Here is a 20,807-nt window from a genome sequence, read left to right on the forward strand (position 1 = left end):
GTAATATTGATTAGCCGCAGTTCAAAGGTTAACAGAGTAACGCCTTCTTTGAACAACACTCACAACAAAATGTTTTTAAGATCGACTTCACAGGCCATGACGTCAGCATTTCTGTGGGAAAATCAGGAGAGGACATCTGATCTTTCCACACTACAGGATATAAAAAACGATCTTAGGGAGGTCTGCGCGTGCTTGCTTCGGCGGCACCTTTTTGATTCCAAAGAAAATCAATCAGCGGCATTGGCGCACACTCCAAAAAGGCAATGATTTTAACTGCATCCTCAAGAAGATAAAACCTGAAAGATGTCCAGATTAATCTAAAGAAAAGAATGCAAATATGTTATTTACTGCTGTCTTGTTACAGCAAAACTTTATTATACGTAGATAAAAAGGACCATTATGGATGCGGCTAGCTTCCTCACAATTAGCCAAGTTTTTTATCTGTTTGATTTTATCTTATTGAATTAACCTTTTGAAAACAGACACCTTTTTCTGGAATTTTATCTTTCACATAATAGGAAAGGAAACAATACAAGCCATCATTTTTATCTGATTTCACCTCCAAACAGTCCTGTGCCCAATTTCCAATTTCCCTCTTTTTAATCTGTCACGACCCTTCAACAACAACAATCAAAAAAGCATGTCACCTTTTTCCATATTACATTCAACAAACAAGTGTGACTTTTAGCAATCCTGGTGTGTTTTTGGTAAAATGTCAACTTGCAAAAACCCTACGTTTAGAGTTCATTCAGAGGAGAAGATGCATGAAGGCATGACACACATCAAATGCAAGATCCAAGAACGCACTGAGATCCCACGTCCTGTTCACAATGCTGCTGCCTTTGCTCCAAAGATGAAAGATCTCACTGCATCAGCAGCATGGATAGAAAGAGACAGGGTTTGGTTCACAGCCAACATACACATTAGCATATTAGCTCATAGTGCCACCTAGCCACCTGTAGCCACACAACCATCTCTCTGTAACCACCCCCATGCTGCAACTCCTTCACTCTCACCTCATTCATCCATTCCCCCAAAGCCTTTGCACGAGAGTTGTGATTGCAAATGTGTGCTTCTCCATGCCAGCAGAGGCTTGCTGCCAGACTGTTTTGAGCTAATGAAGTGAACAGACTTAAATGCCAAGCAGACTTCCTTTGTTGTGTGCAAAGGGAGCTTCTTTAGTGTGCAATGAGTTAATCAATGTTGGATAGCCTCTATGACATCATCTGCAGAGTGTTCATCTAACCAAAAGATGTTTTTTAAGTACATTTTGGAATAAACAGCTGCAGCAAGAAAAACTTGCGAAAAATTGCTGCCTTATTCTTTCTTGTTAACTTGCTTCAGAGGGGGAATTTTGTTGAGAATAAGTAGCAGAGGGAGTGTCCTGAAGACCAGTGGCAGCCTCCCTCTGTGGTTTCAATTGGCTGAGGCTGTTGTGAGTGAGTCCAGGGGAGGCCAGTAGGAAGATGAATGGTCTGGGAGCCTGCTGGGGGGGCAGGCAGCTGAGGAGAGCAGCTACCACCAGCTCTTAAAATCTAGGTACTCCTCTTCACAGCCACACACTGATAGAAAGCAGGAGTGGGCTTCAGACAGTATGAAGAGGGGGTGAAGGCAGTAGCGTAAGAAGCTTGGGGGAAATAAGAGGTCCTACCTGCGTGTTCACCTACTTCTGGCTGCTGCACCCCCTTCAACTAGCTGAGGCTCTCATAAAAAGACAGATTTTAAGGGCTGACTCTCCTGGAAAGAAGAGATTTAAAAACTTGTGCTTTCTTTCTGTTTGCGATATCCATACTCAGAAGAAGAAAAAAAAAAAGGATTACAGTTCATACGCCTGTCCACTTGTTGCAATCTCTCTGAAGATTGTCTTTTCACTGGGTTACTTTGGAGACTTCTGGATACATCCTTCTTAAGTAGCAGGTCTGAACTCCAAAAAGGATGGCATATGGACAAAAGATCCTGAGGTTGGCATTAACCCAGGGTTTATTCAGCCTGGCACCGAGCCTGTTGCTCTTCTCCCTCCTCCCTAACATCGTAACCGCAGATGAGTATGACTACTACAGCTGGCAGTCAGATAACTTCCACAACGGCCGCTTCTACACGAAGCAACCACAGTGTGTGGACATACCAGCTGACCTGCGCCTTTGCCACAACGTGGGGTACAAGAAGATGAGGTTGCCCAACCTCCTGGATCACGAAACCATGCCAGAAGTCAAGCAGCAGGCAGGCAGCTGGGTGCCCCTCCTGGCCAAAAGGTGCCATGCTGACACCCAGGTCTTTCTGTGCTCGTTGTTTGCGCCCGTATGTCTAGACAGGCCCATCTACCCATGCCGCTCATTGTGCGAGGCTGTCAGGGACAGCTGCGCTCCAGTGATGGAGACCTACGGCTTCCCCTGGCCAGAGATGCTGTCCTGCGATAAATTCCCCATTGATAACGACCTGTGCATCCCCATGCAGTTTGCCGGGAACCACGCCACGCAACCTCCAGGTAGGGACCAACCTATGCATCCTCACACATTTTATAACAATTTAACTAAGCCACCTGTCAGATTCAAGGCCCAATCTGTGGATAAACTTGACAAAAGTGATTTTGAACAAAACCAAGTTTTCATTCTAACATGTCTAATACCTAAAGGAGGCAAAGTTTTTTATAATTTGTGGCATGATTGAGCATGGAGTACAAGATTATTAGATTAATCAAAGGACAAAATATGTCAAAAAACCGTATCTGATTTTTGACACTAAAAGTACATTAAAGAACATGAAGTTGTTGATGTGCTTATTAACAAAAATGTTTTTAGTTTTAATGAATAGAACAAATTCAATTCAGATTATTGCAGTAATGGAGAATCTGATCACTGATCATAGTGCCTGATGCTGCAGGATGACCTCAACCTGGAAAATTGATTGATGGATCTCTAAGAACAACTTTAACAAAAATTCTTAAGATATATTTAACTTTATTTCCGGGTCATAAAGAAGTGTGTTGTAGTTTAGTGTAGCTTTGATTACATATTTTTTTTACAAACAGTTTTAACAGTCGAAAGCTGTCACAACATCAACGTGGCAGTACTGACATGAAAGTTTAAGGCAGAAACTATCCAGAGGAGGTCAGGGAGGAGTGACAAGGGCAGAAAGGGTGTGTGTGTGTGTGTGCGTGCGGGGTGGTGGTGGGGGTGTGTGTGTGTTTGTGTGGTTAGGGGTGGCTAAAGGGGAAAGTTCCCAAGTGGACAGTTTAGATCTCACATGCCTTCAGGGGAGGCGAGGATGGGAGACTCAGAGACTCCAGTTACTAGATTCTTTAGTAAGTTAAGATAAATGTCCTGTGATGACGTATCCATCTCCATGAAAAAAAAGGGGCAACACACCCCTGCACATGAACACACTCACCTTTATCAGCAGAGATCCAGTTACACCTAATCAATCAGCCTAACAAATGGGTTGATGAGGAATGTTTAATGTCAATGTGAATGACTCAGAGCCTGGTCTGCTCAGAGTCACTGAATGAACAAATACACTTCAAACATTAAGGAATAAAAGAAAGAAGGTCACAAACGTTCTGATAGAGGATTCTGAGAAGGTGAAATGTACAGGTCTGACGGGGTGTGTGTGTGTTAGTATTCCTCAAATTGTAAGGTCATTTTTCTGTAATTACTACATTGCGAGAACCTATTGTTTTCTGTTATGGGAGCCAAAGCCCATTCCCCATAAGAATTAGGGCTGTTTTGGGACTAGGGGTTAGACTTAGAGTTAGGCCTATACTCAATGATAAGATTTAGGGGAAGGATTTAACTTTAGAAATGAATGAAAAATGAATGGAAGTCAATGCAAAGTGTTTGTGAAGACAGGAAAACTTTGCGTGTGCCTGTGTGTGTGGGGGTGTGCATGTAGTACCTATGCAACCTCTTCACAAAGCAGTCGGAACTGAGGGAGCCTCAATGAGAAGGGACCGGTCCCCACTGTGTCCTGCTCTGCTCAACCTTTTGTTGGTTCTGGTAGACAGTGGGCCAATTAACTAGAAGGCCAATTACTGAGCTTCGATAATTAGTCGACATGACAGAGCAAGCGGGGTGGGCAGAGAATGGTAATCGCCAAGTATGATTGTTCCTGAGAGAGTCGAATGGAGAGGAGTGAAAGGAGGGGGGAAGGAGGAGAGTGAAGAGAGGCAGATGGAGCATAAAAGTGGAGAAAAGCTTCTTCCTGCTGCAGAAGAATTGTCTGGCTCTCTGCTTTCTTTAAGGAGCTTGAGGAAGGTTCTTTATTCCTCAAATAATTTACATTTCTATGTTGCTCTTGTCACCACATATTGAGTTTTTAGTAGATAAAAATTAACTTTTTTCCATTAGGTTTTATTCCCTAATATCCTAGACTGCTAAAGTAAATGAGCAAAGCATTTTCTTCCTGCTGCTTCAGAACACATCTTTGCTTTTTATCACAAATGTTCACAGCACTCTGTTACGTAATTGTCAGTACTTAAAAGTCTGACAATTATTGCTGGGTGATCCTTAAAGAGAATTAATGCACAACTAAGTTGTTCCGTTTGGGGGGAAAAAATGGCTGTTCTGTTTTAATAGGATTGCTTTCAGCTATGCAACATTTTGGCTAAAGAGTCATAATTCATCCTTACACATAGTCTCCAGAAAAAAAGGGAGGCAACTCAGACTTCTTCTGCCACCATGCTAGGAGATAATCAGTTGTTTGTTTAAAGTAATTAATTAATGAGTCAGGACATCAGTTCAAATTCAGGTGGATGTTTTCTTTATTTCTGTTATTAATAACAATTAGAAATAAATATAATAAACCAGATAAAACACAACCAGGTCCTCAATTAAATTAAAGTGGAGCACCGTTTAACAATACTGTTTCTGTGTGCATTTTTGTGGCCGTGCATGACTATGTCTGTCTTTGAAACTGATATTAAACCCCTATCACTTCTCGCCTGAAGGCTCAGTGACATTTTCTTAAGATCCAAAGATTCTCAGGTGTTCCAATGAGGCCATCCCAAGGACAAGTTTTTGACTCCAAAAACACACCCCTACAATGCATACTTACACACACACACCCCCCCCCCCACACACACCCCACACACACAGAGGCAGCCAGCAATAATAAAAAAGGAATTTCAGCTAAGAACTCTGAGAAGAGGGTTTTCTGGGAACCCTCAGTCACACCGGAGGACACTGACGATTCTCTTCTGTTGGGATCATAGAGGGAATGTCGAGTAATCCAGCCAAATGTCAGAGTAGAGTCAATCAGGGGAATTATGCACTGAGCTACCTGCCGCTCTCGCCGGATTGGAGGCCCAGATGCTGTCTGAGCTATTCTGCAATTACATGATACAGCACGGTTGGAGGGTTCCTGTGGAAACTCACAGCAGAGAGTCAGATTCACTTTCCACCTCATGCCACTTCAAAACAATGAAAAAAAAGTTAGAAAAACTCCCAAGACCACCTGAGCTCAGGTTGTCTGTGTGGATGATTTGTTTCTGGCATGTGTGTGTGTGTGTGTGTGTGCAACATGTTTCTGTGTGTGTCTGTTTAAGGAGCCCATGAGGTGTTATTATTTGAAATAAAAGTATGCACATTGTATCAGGGAGGAACAGCAGACTGCTGATTAAATAAAAAGAGCCAGGAACACAAAATCCCAGCTCAGTCTGTGAGCCAGAGCTACTTCATCAACCCTACTTAAATAGGGTAGTTCAGTTTGTTTGTTTGTTTCTTTTTTTGAGCTTTTGTTTATAAGCAGTAAATAACTCTCTTAGCATCTTCATTTACAGTAAATCCAGATTAGATGGACCTGGAGTGTAACATAAAGTTTGTGTTTGCCATTTTTGTTATGATAAAAGGTTTCTCAAAATAAATGCAACAGTGCATCTTGTCCAGACGGAGGCATCTTCTGTAATTTCAGACCATCGTGCTCAGCAATGTGCTTTCAGTCTACGACAGCACAATTTCATTAATCTATGTATTTACAATACTGTTACTGAATATTTGGACGGAAATATTAGTTACAAATAACCTACATTTTTCTAACTCTCTCTTTTTTTTCCATGATTAAAATTTTCGTGAGGTTTTTACATCTAGGCCACTGGAAGTAGGCATGTGGTATGAGAATCAAGGCCATTTGAAGACGGTCTATCTGGTCGTAGGAATTACCGCTATGGTAATGGTGAATGTGCGGCTTGAAATGTGTGTTGCATCCCAGCAGTGCTTTGCAATTGTGATACTGCAAACACTGATTTTGAGGTGATGACTGATGTGATGTAATGTGCAGCTGTAGTAGTGTAGTAGAATTTTGTTCATTTTTACTGCTAGATGTATGGTCTAATGTAAACCAGGAGGAAACAATTATTGCCAAAGGCCACATATACATGAAAGCTAACCAACTTTAATACATGAAGATGCAAAGAGATTTATGTACTCCAGATAAGATATGAACTGATTTCAACATTTCAGGAGAACTTCAAAAACTCAGAACCATTTCTTTAATCACCAGGTAGGTAAAACAGAATAGATTACTCGCAGGATGATCTATTTCCTCTGGTTTTCTCCATAGCCAAAGTTTGCTGATATATATATCCTTAAAATATTGAATGCCGCTTAAATGTGCCAACTCAAAGTAGTGCCTGCGCTCTCTTTGATGTGGCCAATTTAGGTTGCAACCACGCTAAAGGAGACAAGTGAAACTGTCAGGTCTCCAGCAACACAATGGACTCTACTCATGTGGCCCTGGCTGCTATATGAAAAGGAAAATGTGATCCAATGCTCCGTGCATGGAAGACCGCCGAGGCCTTTTGAGAACATATTTTCTCGTCTGTATAGTATTCCTTCAGATGCAAGGAGTGTGCTTTGTTTTAGGGCCCTCAAGGGGGTTGCCTTTGGGCCATGTTTAAGCTTTCCTCTGTCTGTCTGCATGCCACATTTAAACAGATGTGAGGCCCTTGGACGTAAATCATGTCCTGCATTTCATCTCCTGCACAGTACCATTTTATGTCATAAGTGTTGCTGTTCATAACTTAAAGGGCCCAGATGAGACATAAGACAGTGACCCGAGCATATTTTAAATGGAACATTCTTCTGTAAAAGTCAGTGTGGAGCTCAAGACTGTGAGACACAAGGCTTGAGACGTGTCAGGGAATCCGACCACAACGCCGTTAGATCAGGTTGCCCCTTTTTTTTTTGTGACGACATGTGCGTGTTTGCCCCCGAGGAGAGAGACAGAGAGCAGAGTATGCAACATTGAACATACTCCGTCTAAAATGCATTCAGCTGCAAAGCTGTTGTCAAAGAAGCCTGTCAAAAGTTGCAAACAGAAGCTGTGATTTACTATGTTTTTGTTTTCAAATGGGCGTTCGCAGAAAATGGAAGAGATTGTCAAAAGTCATGCAAAGACAAAAAGGAGAACAGATTTCTCTTTTGCATTTCAAAGGCTTTAATGGGGTTCAAGATTTATGGTGTTGTTTATGAAAAATTGAGGTCATTCTTTAAAGTTATTTCAAATCATTCACATCAAATATTGACATCAAAGTGCTCTCAATGCTTTTTGTGGCGCAAGTGAACAAATTTCATTTTTTACGCCAGTGTACAATGGCAGGTTTGGGCGGTTTTTACCCCAAAAACGATGAAACTTTAAAGTGAGCTTTTAACATTTTGTGCTTAGTATTAAACAGTTTCAATATGTGTTTGCTAGAGATTTCTTTGGAGATATGACAGACTGGGAGAAAGGAGAGGCTGCGTCAGAGAAAGTGATATTAACTTTGGAGCTCTGACTTAGTGAAGTAGTGCAGTTAAATTCTTGGACTCTTGCCGCTCACCATTTCCACTCTGGCTCTCTGTTTGAAGATTAACAGCAGTGCTTTCAAACAGACCACCTCCTTACTCGAACAGCTCCCATCAACCTTTTCCTCTTACCCTTAATCATTGACTCATAGCTCTCTCATCCTCCACTGAAATAGTTCCGCGAGAGGTAACATAGATCTGCCAGAATCACTGATAACTTTAAGGGTTTGCAAAACAGAAGCTGTCATCTCCGTAACCAAATTAAATTTTTCCTCTTCTTTTTTTTTGCACTTAAAAATACTCCTATCTGTTTTGCAATGTTTGCACAAATCAATACAAGAAATTAGATTCATGCACATGGATTAACCTTTGAGGCATTGATTCCCAACAGAACATGACAGTAATTCCTCTGACAGACTTGTGTTATGAGGCGGCATCCAAATTCTGGTTTTCAGTCCAAGCTCAGAGAGTTTCTTGGAGGCACTGGTTTCTCCTGACACATGCTCTGGCATCAGCACAGCTGGGCATCCTGCCAGCATACCACCCCAGTGAAATGATTTCCCATGGAGGCAAAATAACATGCAACTTCAAGAGATTTGTAAAAATATAAAAATAAAAAAAAAAGACAGTGGTTTGCAAGAGTCTTAATATCCCTTGAACCTTCTTACATTTTCTGAAATTCAAACCACAAATTTTAATGTATTTTAATGAAGCATCATAGACAAACACATCAGCGCAGAACTGTGATGTGGAAGGGAAAGGATGCTTGGTTTTCAAAGTTATTTTGGTACAAGCAGAAATGCTAAGGGGGAGTCATACATTTATAACCAAGCCTAGTTCACTATAATTTTTTTCTACATACAATCCAGTGCAACTAATTTCCTTCAGAAGTCACCTGGTTTGCAAGAATTTAACCATCAGTGCAGCTGCTCTGTGAAGGCCACAGGGGCTTATTAGGGAATAGTACTGAACCAACAACCAAGCAACATAAAATAAAGGTTTCAAAAAGTTGCAAAAGTTTGAAGCACAAGTGGGTTATACTTCCAGGCCTCATAGAAAAGTGGCATTAAAAAGGTCACTGTTGAAAGAAAGGCAAAAGAAGTTCAGTTTGTAATTTGCGGGACACAGCAAACATGGAAGGAGACAATCTGGTGGGATGACAATTTTTGCTTAAATACAATCCCTATGTGTGGTTGTAAAAACAACCTCATATTACTCTAAAGACATCACATTCACTGTGACGGTAGCACCATAGTGCTTTTCTTGAGTAAGAAAAGGGAAGCTGAACAGAGTTCATAGGGACTTGAATGGGGATAAATACAGTGCAATACAAAAAACATGAGTACTGGCAAAAAAAAACTGAGATGGAATTTCACCTGCAGCCTGACAATAACAAAAAAATAAATAAACACCAAGATCTAAATTAAATGGTTCATCTCAAACCATTTTTATGTTTTGTATTTGGAAAAAGAAAAAAAAGAAAAGAAAACCATGTTGTTGTTGTTTTTCGGTACTTTATTATCATGTGTTAGTTTATGTCTGTCACATAAAACTCCAAATAGTTTGAAAACCATGAAACCATATAGATCCATAAAAGTTTGGTTGTGTCTTGTTCATGTTTGTGTGAGTGGCAGTTCCATGTTACTACCCAGCCTTCCAGTAAGCAGCCAACAATTAGAAGCTGACCCTGCATGGCTACTTTCTGGGAAAGCATGGACTTCTCTCTGACGAGAAAACTGTCAATTACTCTACAAGAGCATGGTTCAGCTACCCTGGACATGCACACATGCACTCACACAGACTTGCACTCACTGATGGTTAAAGGGGTTCACCTCCCCACGACCCAAGCAGCAAAGCATGCAAAACTTTGACCCTTCTCATTATCTGTCCAGACACTGAGGTCTGGACGGGGGATGATAACCTCTGAACCCTGACTTCTAACCCCGGGCCTCAACTGCACTGCAGCTCTCCCATGAGCATTTGAATGAGTGTGTTTGTAAGCAGCAGTCATGGGGGAACGGAGAGGGAACAGTGAGCTGAAAGCATATTTTAGGTATAGCAATGAGCGAGCGACAGAAAAATGTAGCTCTTGTTTAAGCAGCCCTGTTAAAAAAAAGACTTCCCACTCAGGGAAAGGTCAGAACTGTTTTCCCTTCAGACGAGCTGAGTCGGATCAAATCTGTCTGCCCTGTTAGTGTGTACTGTACTGAAATTAGCAGCCAATATTTTGGGATCATGCGAAGTCTTGTGTTTTGTGGAAGACAGGCGCTAACTTTTCTGCATACAGTTCAAGCGTTCTTGTTATCTGTAATCTCTATTATTGTTTTAATTGGCTGAGCTTAAAAGGTATTTAATGTTTAGCATGAGATTGTTAACATAAACCAAAAATCAAACAATTACGATTATTTTTAGCACTTACACAAATTAAACTTTGTATAAATTTTTAATTTAAGACTTAAATTAGCTATTTAAATTTTTCTGTACTGAAACCATTAAATCAAATTTAATAGAATTCCAGTTTGAAATAAAAAAATATAACACTTTTAGCTCTATGGTTTGTGTTAAAATTCACGTCCTTGTGGGAAGCCTCTGATGGCTAAGCAGATGCTTTGTTTGATCATGCCTTGGGCTGGCTCTGCTCTTTCTCCAAATTAGTTTTATACTCCAAGTCCTCACTGAAACTGAAAATAACAAAATTCTCTTTTGTCAGTAACAACATCAATACAGAAGAGTTTGTGGTCAGAGTGATCTAGTTGTGCTTATGTGCAAAACATGTAATGGTGCATTCAATGATCAGAGTAAAATCATACTTTCTGAAAATTGTCCAGCTTGTTTAAAATGACTACAGTAGGAAACTGTTTGGAGTTTTCTGAGGCAAAATGTAAATTCTTTAAAAACAAATTCTCTGACATTAACACATTTTTTTTAAGTCATGTATGTCAGTGGTGTTTGTGGTGAGTTTTCTACAGCTTATCTCTATGTTCAGTAAAACAGAATCGGCATTGTGTTGGTGCCAATTCACACAATGCACTTTGTGTGTGTGTAAACCACACACGCAAAAAAACCCTAGGGAAAAGGGAATTTGTATTTTATCAAATTTCTAAAGTCCATAAAAATCCCCATTTATTTCCAGGATAAATTACGGACAAGAAAAGGAGGAGCTCACAACCATGCATAAACTGCCACTGATTAGGAGTGTAGAAACAACTGAGCAGCTGTACTATTTTATTGAAAAAAAATATATATTTTGGGTCATTTGCTTTTACTCTGTCTTGTTGTGTCTTCACTGTAATGACAGTCACAAAGCTCCATATCAAAATAAGCAAGACCAAACACGTTCTTAAGCACAACGTGCGTGACCATAAATTCTGAGTTCCAGATAAACAGGACTCATTGGTTTTGGTCTGCTTGCTGTTTCACAATGTGTGGCTGCTGTGTGGAGATGTGTGTGTGACTGAATCACTTTTCACCATGTTCAGCAGCTCCTTGCGCACCGTTTACCTTTCTGCACAGCCAGACCACGCCTGAACCACCAAAATATACAAGTGGGTAGAATAAAAACATTTTTTTCCAGTGTAATTGCAGGGCAAACATCAGTCAGTCTGCTGGACTTAGTATTTGCTCCACAGCAAATACGCTTTGACAAGAGGACCCAGTGGGGGCTGCAAATATGTGACTCAACAGTGCTCAATGTTTTACATCCGCTGCTTTGGTTTTGCTGACTGCACTTGACTAACAATGTCCAGCTGTTAGATATTAGCTAATCTAGGCTTAAAGGCATCAGACAAAATTTATTTTATTCTAACTGATGAGAAATCATGTTTTTTCCTTCAGTGTCGAAGGTGTGCCCTCCATGTGACAACGAGCTGAAAACAGACAACATCATGGAGCATTACTGTGCAAGTGATTTTGGTAAGTAGACAATTTTGAAAAAAAGACAAAAAATACTCATGGAGTACTGCAAAACTGTACATTTTTCTTTATATATTTCTTTTGTTTTTCTTAAATAAATGTTTCACATTTTAAGCTAATGTTAATATAATCTGCATATAATATGAATGATTTTAAGAGAAGTAGCTACCCAAACCATCCTTGGCTTGTGAGAATAAGAGATTAAATTATCACTCAAAAGTCATTAATCATATTTAGAAAGATGGGTTCAATTCCACTAAACAAACCCAGAATCAAAGAAGCACAAAAGTGGAACCTGTCTGAGATGAAGTCTGAAAATGCAAAACATCAAGCTCCAATTAAGATTCAATGACTCATCCAAAAGAGCCCTGGACAACATTTAAAGCATAGATATTTCCAAGGTGAAAACAGCAAGTGACCAAAAATAACACAAAAGCTTCTTTCACAGGTCCCAAAAAATGTCTTACTGATGCCCCAAACATTTTGAAAAATATTCTGTAGATCAAGGAAACAAAAGTGGCAAAAACTAAGATAGCATTTTAGAAAAACGTCACACTTGTATTGGTAGTAGTAATATAATGATGATGGCTGCTTTGCTGCTACAGGACCTGAACAGCCTACTCTAATTGATATAACTATGCTTAAAACACTGTGGCTCATTTTAAACAACTGTGCAAAAAAAACAGTGCCTTGAGCAATATTTATTTACAACAATGTAAAATGACTAATTGCTAGTTATTGCTTTTAGGCCAACAAGTTATTACAGATAGCTTCCTTTTTTACTTAGTTCTGCTTGCTGTGGATAGCTTTTTTCTTTCAAGAAATAAAATCACAATTTTTATTTATTCAGTTTTCCTTTGACATTATAAATTATCTTATATATATTTGGTATTTCAGAGTTTGTCCATGCTAAGACATTTATTAATAGTTAAGACAAATGTTTGAAGAAAGATTCTTGACACTTGCTTCAAAAATATAAAAACTTTTTGTGGTATCGTTTTAGAACTTGTTTTTTTTTTTTTTTTTAAGAATTGCTCACATTTTTTTCCTCATTGTGTTGAAGCATTTCTGTTTCTCTTCAAAGTCCACTGTAGCTTAATTTGTATTTTTGCAGTGTTGTGCACAGCATTTTAACTAAATTGCCTAGTTTTCATGCACCAAACCAGAATACTGAAGAAAAAAGCTAATCTTGAGATTCTTTCTGTGCCTAAGCCTGGTGCATAATTAATCACACCTAAAAAAAAGCACTACCTGAACAAAATTATCCTAAGCCATCATAAATAAAACAAGCTAATCTAGAATCTATTAACTATGTTTTCACACTGAGCTGAAACTGAAATACAGTCTCATCATCAGCAATCATAATTAATTGTGACATTTAACTGCTGAGGAATTGCTGAGGTCCTTTAAACAGTTTCAAGAATCATACCACACATTTTTTCATGTTATTAGAATAAAGTAATGGTTGCATTTAAACGTGTATAGACACTCAAGTGAAGATATTTTATTAGTTAAGGCTGCTTACAGGTGATGTGTAACAAGATAAGGTAAGATAACTGTGATATCCTTGGTGATCAAGGGAAGAATTACTCTACAATGGTATTTCAATGAGCCACAGTTGTTAGCAGCTTGATCTTGTGGCCCTAAAACATTTTCACAATTTATTAAGAATCTGCTTTTGATGCTTAATCCTTAAACATTTTTTCTTTAAGATCCAGAAAAAGGGCATGTGCTGCATAAAACCAAGTCTGGCATCTCACCCTTTCCAATGAGTTTTTTTTCTTTGTTTTTTTTTTTTGTTTTGTTTTTGCTTTAAAGAAAATCTGCTTCTCCTCATAATGACACTTCTGTATGCTCACAGTAAAGAAACTGAGTTTGTATAAAGAAACGGGCATGGCATGTCACAAAGATGCTGGCCAGGCTGCACAGAGGGGCCTCTGCATACTTTGTTCTAAGCATGAATGCACACGGGTGGGCATTTAAAGCGAAATGAAAGAGGAAGGGTGGCAATTTAATGCTTCGAACCTGTGCTGAATGCAGTCATTCATAAAAAGACATATGCACAGGCACAGAATCACATAAACTGAGCATGAGGGGAAGCTGGAGGACAGTCACAAAGTGCACGAGGAGCAATTCACTGAACATTGCTTTTGGAGCATGCCATAACTTCACATGTACGGTACACGCATTAACGTACTCAGGATTGTTTATGTAACCATAGACAGGCAGACGAGAAGCAACATGGCGATCTTCCAGCAGGCTTAGGCAAACGGAGATGTCTCGTTTCAGCACTGTGCCTCTGCCCAACCTATGATTAATTCCTCCTGTCAAAAGGGGTTACTCTGCAAATTCTCCTTGGAAATAGTTGCCACTTTAATTTTAATCTCCGACATGAGAAAATATGAACCTATAAACACAACACTCAGTGAGGCCTAAAACTCAGCATTTCATCACGCTGACAAACTTGGCTTTGTCACATGTAATCAAAACTACGTGCAGAATTTTTCAGCTCTATTTTTGCACTGCAGGTTTGCATGAAAACACAAGTCTTAAAACAACGCGGATGATGAAATCTAATTGCAGTCCTCAAAAGAGTGATGACAAGTGACCTTAACAGAATCACAGCAAGTGTTGTCTTTTGCTCCACACATGCTTCAGCTTCATCTAGATAATCAAATAATTTCCAGCATCTACTAATTTTGCACACCTATCAGTTTGACTTGTGTGCAAAGTTGGAATATTCACTTAAAAGCTGATGAATCCGTTGAAAAAAGATCAATTGGTCATAGTTTTACTTGCCCATTCCTCTGATTCCATAACAACTAGATAGATTTTTCATACTTTATGAATAATTCGAAAATTTACCTGCATTAAAATGCCAGTCACATTCTTGTGTGTCTGCCTTTCATTTAGTGGAGGAAAATGACATGAAGCCTACGGAAAATAAGATTTCTGCTTCATCTGACAACTATTGGATTTGTATTGTGATCAACCAGCTATGCCAGGCTACAATGCTGTTTCTTGACATGTTGAAACTCCACTACAGGATTTCCACAGTTCTCAGAGGCCATAAACCACACGTGTGCCACTGGTTCAGTTCTGACGCAACTGCAACTTATATCTCAGTACTGACTCCAAAATAACATTATTTAATTTTATGCTATGTTATACAACATATTCACTCTCCCCAGTATTCTCGTTGCTTAAAACTGAAAGTGAAGGCATCAGTTACTCTCATAACAACCACACAACATGGAGAAGCAATTCAAGTTTCATTACCATGTCGTTACTTAAACCCCAAATATATAAACAAATTAATTAAAATGTGAAATCTCATAAAAGTAAAGTACCAAATCATGCCTATGCAGAACACTCATTTCCTTCTACACCACTGATCCCAATAAACATACACTGTTTTGAATTAAATGCATCCAAAATGATATTGATAATAAATGTTTATTTAACTATAACATGTAAAAAAAAATTGCTTGTTTTGGTACTTTAAGCTCTTGGTATTTAACAAAATATTTATTTTTTACATGGTTCTTTCAAAGTAAACAACAGCTGTGTCAAGTTTACTGTTTGGCAGAATAAAATTTGTTCTAGCTATAAAGTTCCTCTTTAACCAAACACAAAATGATTACATAAGCCCTCTGAATTGTCTTGTTGCTGAATTGTGCTATAAAAATAAACTTGACTTGACATAGTGCATATTTCTTGTTGGCATCTACATTTAGCATTGTTAGCACAATTAGCATGGTAGGATTATTGACTATAAATATCAGCCACTGTGCTTATTCCTTGTGGAGTTGGTATACGCCCACCTTAACCGTGAGATTTGCCAAAGACTGACATTTCCCAATCCAACATGTGGGAAGACAAATAGAAGTGTCTATTCAAACTTCCTATTATACACTTGGCTTCTTGTTATTGTTTTACTTCTTCTATGGATGTTGCAGCTTGAATCAATTGCCTCAGTAAAAAAAGACAAAATAAAAAATAAATAAATAGAAAAAAAACAGCTGCCTCTAGAATCAGCTTATAACTTTTTGTGTGAGGACTCTTCACAGAGTAAAACTTTTCCACTGTAGAATATTATTGTCAGCTCATCCTGGAAGTGCCTATGTACACTGCAGTTACTGTTGAGAACAAATGTCAGACTTTGTGCTTGAGTGTAGGTTTTATAAGCACAATCCTAAATGAGAATAAATATCTTCTCTTCTTTTCCAGTCCTGAAGATGAAAATCAAGGAGGTGAAAAAGGAAAAAGGTGACCGAAAACTAATTGCAGCACAGAAGAAGAAGAAGGTTTTGAAGCAGGGTGTGCTGAGGAAGAAGGACCTGAAGAAGCTGACCTTGTACATAAAGAATGGAGCAAACTGCCCATGCTCACAGCTGGAGAACCTGGGCTCCAACTTCCTCATCATGGGCCGCAAAGTAGACCAGCAGCTGCTGCTCATGTCCATTCACAAGTGGGACAAGAAGAGCAAGGAGCTCAAGTTCGCCATCAAGTACATGAAATCCCATCAGTGCCCTTCTTACCACACTGTCTTCCAGTGACACTGCTCAAAGAATGTTCTGCAGAATTTCCAGTTTCACTCGTATCTCACCCTGTTTAACAATAAATTGAATCATGCTTCAATAACTTAAGTCCTGTATAGTGCTAACTGCATATGAAGAGTCGGTTACGGTCCTCAAACATAAACCCCATCAAAAAAGATAAATCAGATTGCTAAGGGCTTCATTCTCACTGATTTAGCTGCAGCTCTCTCAGTGAGGAAGCTATTTCATTTTCAGATTAGCAACACAAATTGTTCAAAACCAAATCAAGATGAGAAGTGAAATTTTCAGCGGTGGCATGATTGTTGAAATGTTGAATGAAATTTCAGGGGAAGTAAGGATTTATTTGTGTGTAAAACAAAACGGACCAGATAAAAATGCTCTTGTACATGTTGGTTGTGAAACCCTCAACTACACACAGCTCCTTCAAAGCAGAGCAAAAATAGATGATCCACTTAACTGCATCTTATAATCATGTACAAAAGTAGATTATCATGAATAATAGAGAATTAGAAAACTGTTTTGTATTTTTTCTTCTTTTCTTATCTGTGATTGGAAAGACAGTCGATGGAACAAGGAAGGCATATGGACTGGACAATCCTTCTACCGACTTAACAGCACCATTATGGTGGTTTAAAACATGGAAACATGGTTGTTTTTTCTTTTTTACTTCTGAACTTTTTGAAGAAGGAAAGTAAGTTCCTACAAACAACTGGGGAGTACAACAGAAATGAACAGAGACTGAGAGACTCATAACAGAAAAAAAACATTGGATCTTCCATACAGATGCTTCTGATACTATTTTTTTAATATTCAGCATTATAATATTTCAACTTTTGTACCTAAAAATAAAAAAACCACATCACTTTTACTGTTATTGTATCAAAGAATAAATCATAATGCAAACATAGCACCTACGTATACTTGCTGTAGTAATGATTTAATTTCACCAATAATGTCTAAGCTATTTTTCTGTAAGTAGTTATTTTACTGAAATAGATATTGGTTTTTGAAAAAGGTAAATGAATAAAATCTATATGAAATTTTTATAAATAATATGACCCCTGTGAGAGATTTGTTTTACATTATTGTTTACCCCAAAGTGTACTCTTGATGCCTGGAGAGAAAAGTATCACAATCTTACATCTAAAATATGTTTTTCCTTCAATTCCACTAGGTGCAAAATATTATTTTGTTTTAATTGTGGCAAGCGGAACAGTCAGCAGTATCATATTAAAGCATCTTACACAATATTGAGTTTTGTAGTTATAATATGCACTTTTTTTATTAGACAAGCTAGGTTTTCTTGCCAGGCAGATTAAGATTAAGACACAGGACCTCATTAATACTCTTTATCAGCAGAGGGAGGCACTAAGTACTATACTCAAAAATTTCCTTGTAGATTGCTGACTTTGGACTTCTTAATACACGATGGGCAAACACCAGCAGATGACATGGCACCCTAAGTCATCTCTGACTTTGGCAGCTTTACATTATTATTACTTTACTTTACATTATCCGTATGGTTGGATGCAGCACTCTGTCTTTAGCCAAGACGTTTTGTGGCTTACTCTCCTTGTACAGAGTGCGAGTGTCTGTTTTCTGGACAATTGTCAAATCAGCAGTCTTTCACATGATCATAGGGCAATACAAAACAGTAACATTACATTTCTGTATTTATGTAATCATTTTTGTTGGTAATCTGCAATATTCTAACTTTTGGCAACCCTAGCTTTTGGACTTTTTCTTTTTTAGCTGTGAGTCATTGTCATCAAAATGAACAGAAATAAATGCTTTAAATATATCTCCCCTGTGTAATAAAGGTATACATCACATGAGTTCAGTTTTTCTTTCACTTGAATTTGTATTTACTAAGATGCATCCATAACCAGTAAATGATAGAAGTTTTCATAAATTCAGCTACTCTAGCAGAGAAAGTTGCCCAGCAGAAACTCATCTAAGCACAAGACATGATTTGCTTGCCTGAATAAGAGGAGCAATAAGAGTCCCAATGACATCTGAACTTTGATGGCAAATCAGTATGAAATAAAAGCAGATCAATGGAGTTCATTGCCAAAGGCAAATTGTCCAAAAGAGTAGAGTCGTAGTAAATGCCAATAAAGATTGGTTCATTGATTATTGGGATCAGTATAAATCATTTTAGCATGCCCTTTCAGAAAGGGGCATACTAAAATATTTCAACATAAAAAAATAAAAATAAATACTCCTTTAATATTGTTTTATTAATTTTGTTATCTTTGAAATATAACATTATAGGTTGAATGAAGATAATTTTAAATCTATATCTGCCAACGATGTGAATAAATTTGGGCTTAACTGTATTCATGGCCCTAAATTCTTATCCAAACATGCAGTAGATTGGATCCGCACAGATCCAATCTACTGTTGGATGCATTCCCATTTATTACTTGTTCACTGTAAGACAAAACAATGGTAAGACATGCAGCTTGGAAAAACAAGCTGTATGCAAATAGGTGCTTTGAAGGCCTATTTTGGAATAAAAAGGTATACTTACTGCCTGCAGCAAAACCACCTGAAGAAATAATCAATGATGTCAAAAAAAGAAAGCAGGAAAACTCCATCAAAAATCAAATTGTAGGCCCAAAGCTTTCATCTAGACCAGATAGTTTCTAATCAGCAACATTGTTTCAAACTGTGATGATTGTAATGATTGTAATATAAAATTGACTACTAATAACATAACATGATAAAATGCTTACTATGTCCACTTTTATGATAAAAGGGATAATTGTGGAACGACAGCAGGCTTCAATGTATCAGATCAACATTATTTAAAAAATAAAAAACTTTCTTTCAGAGCCAAATTGTCATCAGTGTGCTAACTGTGTTGCTTTACAATGTTTACTATCCTGCACTCATATTTCTCCCGATAGTGCAAACATTTGGAGGCCGCTTGAAGCTTGAATGCCGGTGCAGCAGTGGTGTGTTTCCAAGTGATTGCAGAGATAGTGCCTTGAGCTCCAGACTGAGGCATGACAGAAACAGGAAGGGACAGGCATAATGGGTTTACATGAGTTGGACAGAGGCGGTTTTCTTGGAAACTCAAAATTCTATGTGCAATTAAACATTAGCTGGAACGTCATATACCAGAGGGCAAGAGAGCACTCTGCAAATGTTAGCAGACACTGTAAGGGAAATCTAGATGACCCAGACAGTAAAATATTTAAAATATTTAAACTTTCACACTTTTTCAGGCTCAAATTTTCTAGATTTTCTAGCTTATATATTTACAAATTACAAAACAATACAATCCAGAAATCAGCTTCCAATTTCTGGTATCCTGACTAACACAGACCAACTTTATATGCAAATCTTTGATTCTTGCATTTGTCAATAGGTCAAAAAATATTATATATGATGTGGCATTTTATCAATCTTCAACTGAATTTAAATCTGTCTAGACGACAGTAAGTCAAATAAAAAACTACTGATGGGTAAAACCAATATGTGATGGGGTAACTCAAAACTGAAGAACAAAGTTAAATATAAATCAACTTAAAACCATTGCATTTAACAAGCATTATGGGTATATTGTTCTTCAGAAAAATGAACACAACAAAAAGAGTGCAAAATAAAACATTTCTCCATACAGAACTTAATTTTCTTTATTCCAATCTTTCCCAGACTCTTCAAAACTATGTAGGAACCCTGAAAATCATAAGCAATGTTTATATTTGGAGTTAAATGTAAGGTGAAAAAAAGAAGGAGGAAACTTGGCAAAGTCCCAAAGACACCAGTCAACACTTCCTCAAAGGTCACTTGTGTAGTTAATAAGGGCCCGATGATCGACTTGCAAACTCATGAAAACACACACACACCCTCAAAAGCCCCAAATGCTACAGTTTACTTGCTTTCTTCCAGAGGAATCTTGACGGAGCAACCTGCTGAATACAGACATAAACATCCTATTTAACACTGTTGGACTGTACTATAAGCAATAGTTTAAAAAAAAATTTGTGCAAAAAAAAAAATCACTTCACCCACATTCCCACAGGATCTAGAAGAAAGGCCACATTGTCTGTTTTCATTGCAGTGTGCTGATAAGCAGCACCTTTTCACAGCTGAATAGTGGCTGTCTGTCACCTGCCTGCATATACACACACACACACCTACGCGTGCATGCCCACACACCGTTCACACCGTTAGTCACACACTTTATTGCACTGGACATTCCAGGACTTGCTTGAAAGTTTTAAACCCAAAGAGATGGGTGTGATCAGCTTAAAACTGCTTGCTTCAATATCTGAGAAAATATTTTGCTTGTGTGATAAAAGTTCTTTTGGGAAATGAGCTAATGGAGCTTAAAAGTATGTCTCGTAAATTAGATTTATGGTGTGGTTTCACTACTCTTACCAGCTCTGAAACCAGTGGCAATAAAATGTTGATCCTTTTAATCTCTACCGTTTAATGTAATTATCTTTATTAGCTTATAGCTTATGAAAGCACAAATATACAATAATCAGAAAATGGATTGTGTGGCTGTACTTAGGATGAAAGAAGTAACTTTGACTTTAGGGTA

The 20,807-nt window shown here is 38.2% G+C and overlaps 1 protein-coding gene across 1 annotated transcript; it reads left to right on the top strand.

Annotated features, from left to right (window-relative positions):
* The first annotated feature begins 1,554 nt into the window (after positions 1-1,554).
* On the top strand, positions 1,555-18,089 carry sfrp5 (secreted frizzled related protein 5). The gene is made up of 3 exons (XM_005801624.2): positions 1,555-2,485; positions 11,610-11,687; positions 15,918-18,089. Exons 1-3 carry the CDS (start codon positions 1,936-1,938, stop codon positions 16,244-16,246), a joined length of 957 nt encoding a protein of 318 aa, XP_005801681.1. The 5' UTR covers positions 1,555-1,935; the 3' UTR covers positions 16,247-18,089.
* Positions 18,090-20,807: the final 2,718 nt, after the last annotated feature.

The sequence above is a fragment of the Xiphophorus maculatus genome, chromosome 22, assembly GCF_002775205.1.
Source record: "Xiphophorus maculatus strain JP 163 A chromosome 22, X_maculatus-5.0-male, whole genome shotgun sequence".
In the NCBI taxonomy this organism is placed as follows: domain Eukaryota; kingdom Metazoa; phylum Chordata; class Actinopteri; order Cyprinodontiformes; family Poeciliidae; genus Xiphophorus; species Xiphophorus maculatus.

What these genes read in the sequence shown, in the direction of transcription:
- sfrp5 (XM_005801624.2), top strand. Translation starts at nt 1,936, where the DNA reads ATGGCATATGGACAAAAGATCCTGAGGTTGGCATTAACCCAGGGTTTA. An exon ending in CCACGCCACGCAACCTCCAG is followed by an intron (nt 2,486 to 11,609) that starts GTAGGGACCAAC and finishes TTTTTCCTTCAG; the next exon opens with TGTCGAAGGTGTGCCCTCCA. An exon ending in TTACTGTGCAAGTGATTTTG is followed by an intron (nt 11,688 to 15,917) that starts GTAAGTAGACAA and finishes CTTCTTTTCCAG; the next exon opens with TCCTGAAGATGAAAATCAAG.